The sequence below is a fragment of the Echinococcus granulosus genome, assembly GCF_000524195.1.
Source record: "Echinococcus granulosus chromosome Unknown EG_S00289, whole genome shotgun sequence".
NCBI lineage: Eukaryota > Metazoa > Platyhelminthes > Cestoda > Cyclophyllidea > Taeniidae > Echinococcus > Echinococcus granulosus.
This window is the reverse complement of record NW_020170669.1, coordinates 29,940-31,968: the sequence shown is the minus strand read 5'-3', so window position 1 is coordinate 31,968 and position 2,029 is coordinate 29,940. Positions and strand designations below refer to the sequence as shown.

Genomic DNA, 2,029 nt, shown 5'->3' with positions numbered 1-2,029 from the left:
TGATCTTTGTGGGAGGAAGAAAATGTGTAACCTTCACCTCATGGTTTGCCTTCAACTTGAAGTGCTAAATTTGACACCTCGTCAATGACGATCACAGCGACGAAATTGTGCACTGGTTGGCATATTTGCTAAGTTAAAGCAGTTGTTGAGGCATGTCTTCCACTATCGTTAGTTCCTTGATAGCAGGCGAGGATAACGCAGCCTTGTAATGTGTATGTGTAATGACGGCTCTGCTGGTGACGATGCATCTCGTGGTGTCTTTCCTTTCATCGTTGGAAGAGCCTGATGAGATCCAGCATTACACCTTCTGCAGTTCACCGTTTAAGGCACCTGACAAGCAACCCGTTCTTCCCATTGAGGCTCCACTGAAACACATGGCTAATAGCACGAAGGCGACCAAATGATTTTCAAGATCATCAACAGTCTGGCAATGCGTGTAGATATCTACGTCTCTCCTCGTTCCTCTGGATTCCCCTGCTGCTTTGTTCATAAGTTGACACACACCACACCCATCCACATCGTTTATGCACCTCCACTTGTTCTTTTACGCCTCAACTCAGTGTGCGAAGAATTAGCGAAACACCATATCAAGACCATGACAGTTTGGTTACAACTTTACCACTACAGCAGAACGTGAACAGCTCACCATGTATGGCAGAAAATTTGATGCGTACCTGAGGAGTTTGAGCAAGGAATGATGGTGCCAAATCCTGGAGCCATTTAAAATTGCATCTGTAAACAGACAGCCAGTCGAATGATTACTACTGTCCTCATGCCCTTACCAACCTAATTTTCTGGGCAGAAAAGGTGCTAATATCCACGAGTCAACCTATCGTCCCAACATGAAAAGTGATGTTTGGCATTGAAAAGACCCCTATTTCAATACAGTGCTCCCAGATGGTTCTGTAACATTTAAGGGCATCATCAAATGTATACAACGCGTACTTGTTGCTGTGATGAATGCTGCATGCTTAGTGCTGCGAGTTATCATTAGAACGGCAGCAACAATGGCGATGTGAATGGTGCATGGGGTAGGTGGAAGTAGGAGTGAAGGAGGATGCAAAGGATAAGGCGAATGAGGTAGAGAAGTTAGCAGAGGAGAAGGATGAGTATGGAGACGAGTGCGAGGCAAAGTCGGAAAAGTGCATTTCAATTTGCTCGGATATGTTGGCGGCCGCCAGTGTGTTGAAGGTGACAATGTCCATTCAGACACTTGGAATCTCCACTCCGCCTCACATGCTAACATACACGTACTGTAAATCATTTGTCTGTCGTCGCTGTCATCACTTCGTTATCGGTTTGCAACTGCTTTGAATGATCTCTTTGTGGAGGCACTGATTGCACGCCCACTTCTTAGTCAAAAAGGAGTACTTCACAACTACGCCTCTCTTTTACACTAATCGGTAGGAACGCGTATACGTGAGACCTACAGCGTGAATTGTCAGCGAAAATATGCATGGAAAATCACCTCCATGTGAGAAACAGATGGAAATGCATCTGTTAAGTGAATGTGCAAGCTATTCTACCAACAAATGTATTAAATGGATGCTGTGTGAAGCCGTATGAAGACTCTGACCCCAAACAGAGACCTCAAAAGGGGCTTTCTCCTAGTCACATCCTCTGCTACGCAGCGCGATGCACATAAGCTAATAGTGAATACACAATACCCTCCATCAACTATGAAATGCTTGACTTCCTCCTCATTATTTGCCTTCATACCATCGTGCCAGTGGCGATTCATTCGTTTATCAATTTATCATTGTACCCCCTCTTAAGGTGTACAAGGCAACACCTCGTCAATGACAGCAACTTCAACAAAATTGTTTACTAACAAGCACGTGGTTTCGCCAGATCCGTGATCGAGGCATTTGAATTGTAATCTCGCATGCTTCTCGATAGCGGAAGGGATCACCGCAGCTGTTGTGACATACGATGGATCTGGAATGCGTTCAGCCGGCTTTGGCGGTGACGGGGCGTCTCGTGTTTTCTTCGGCACCATTATAGGAAAACGGTTATTAAAATCTAGCAT

General features: G+C 45.1%; 1 protein-coding gene across 1 annotated transcript in view; it reads left to right on the top strand. All coding sequences in view use genetic code 11, as the record gives it.

Moving 5' to 3' along the window:
* Positions 1-430: 430 nt before the first annotated feature.
* EGR_10873 (hypothetical protein) overlaps positions 431-2,029 on the top strand; it is a gene marked incomplete at both ends in the record, with an annotated part of 2,310 nt that continues 711 nt past the window's right edge. Inside the window, 3 exons of the mRNA XM_024500122.1 lie at positions 431-601; positions 1,036-1,255; positions 1,900-2,011. Coding sequence (XP_024345467.1) covers positions 431-601; positions 1,036-1,255; positions 1,900-2,011 — 503 coding nt within the window. The remainder of the gene's footprint in view (positions 602-1,035; positions 1,256-1,899; positions 2,012-2,029) is intronic.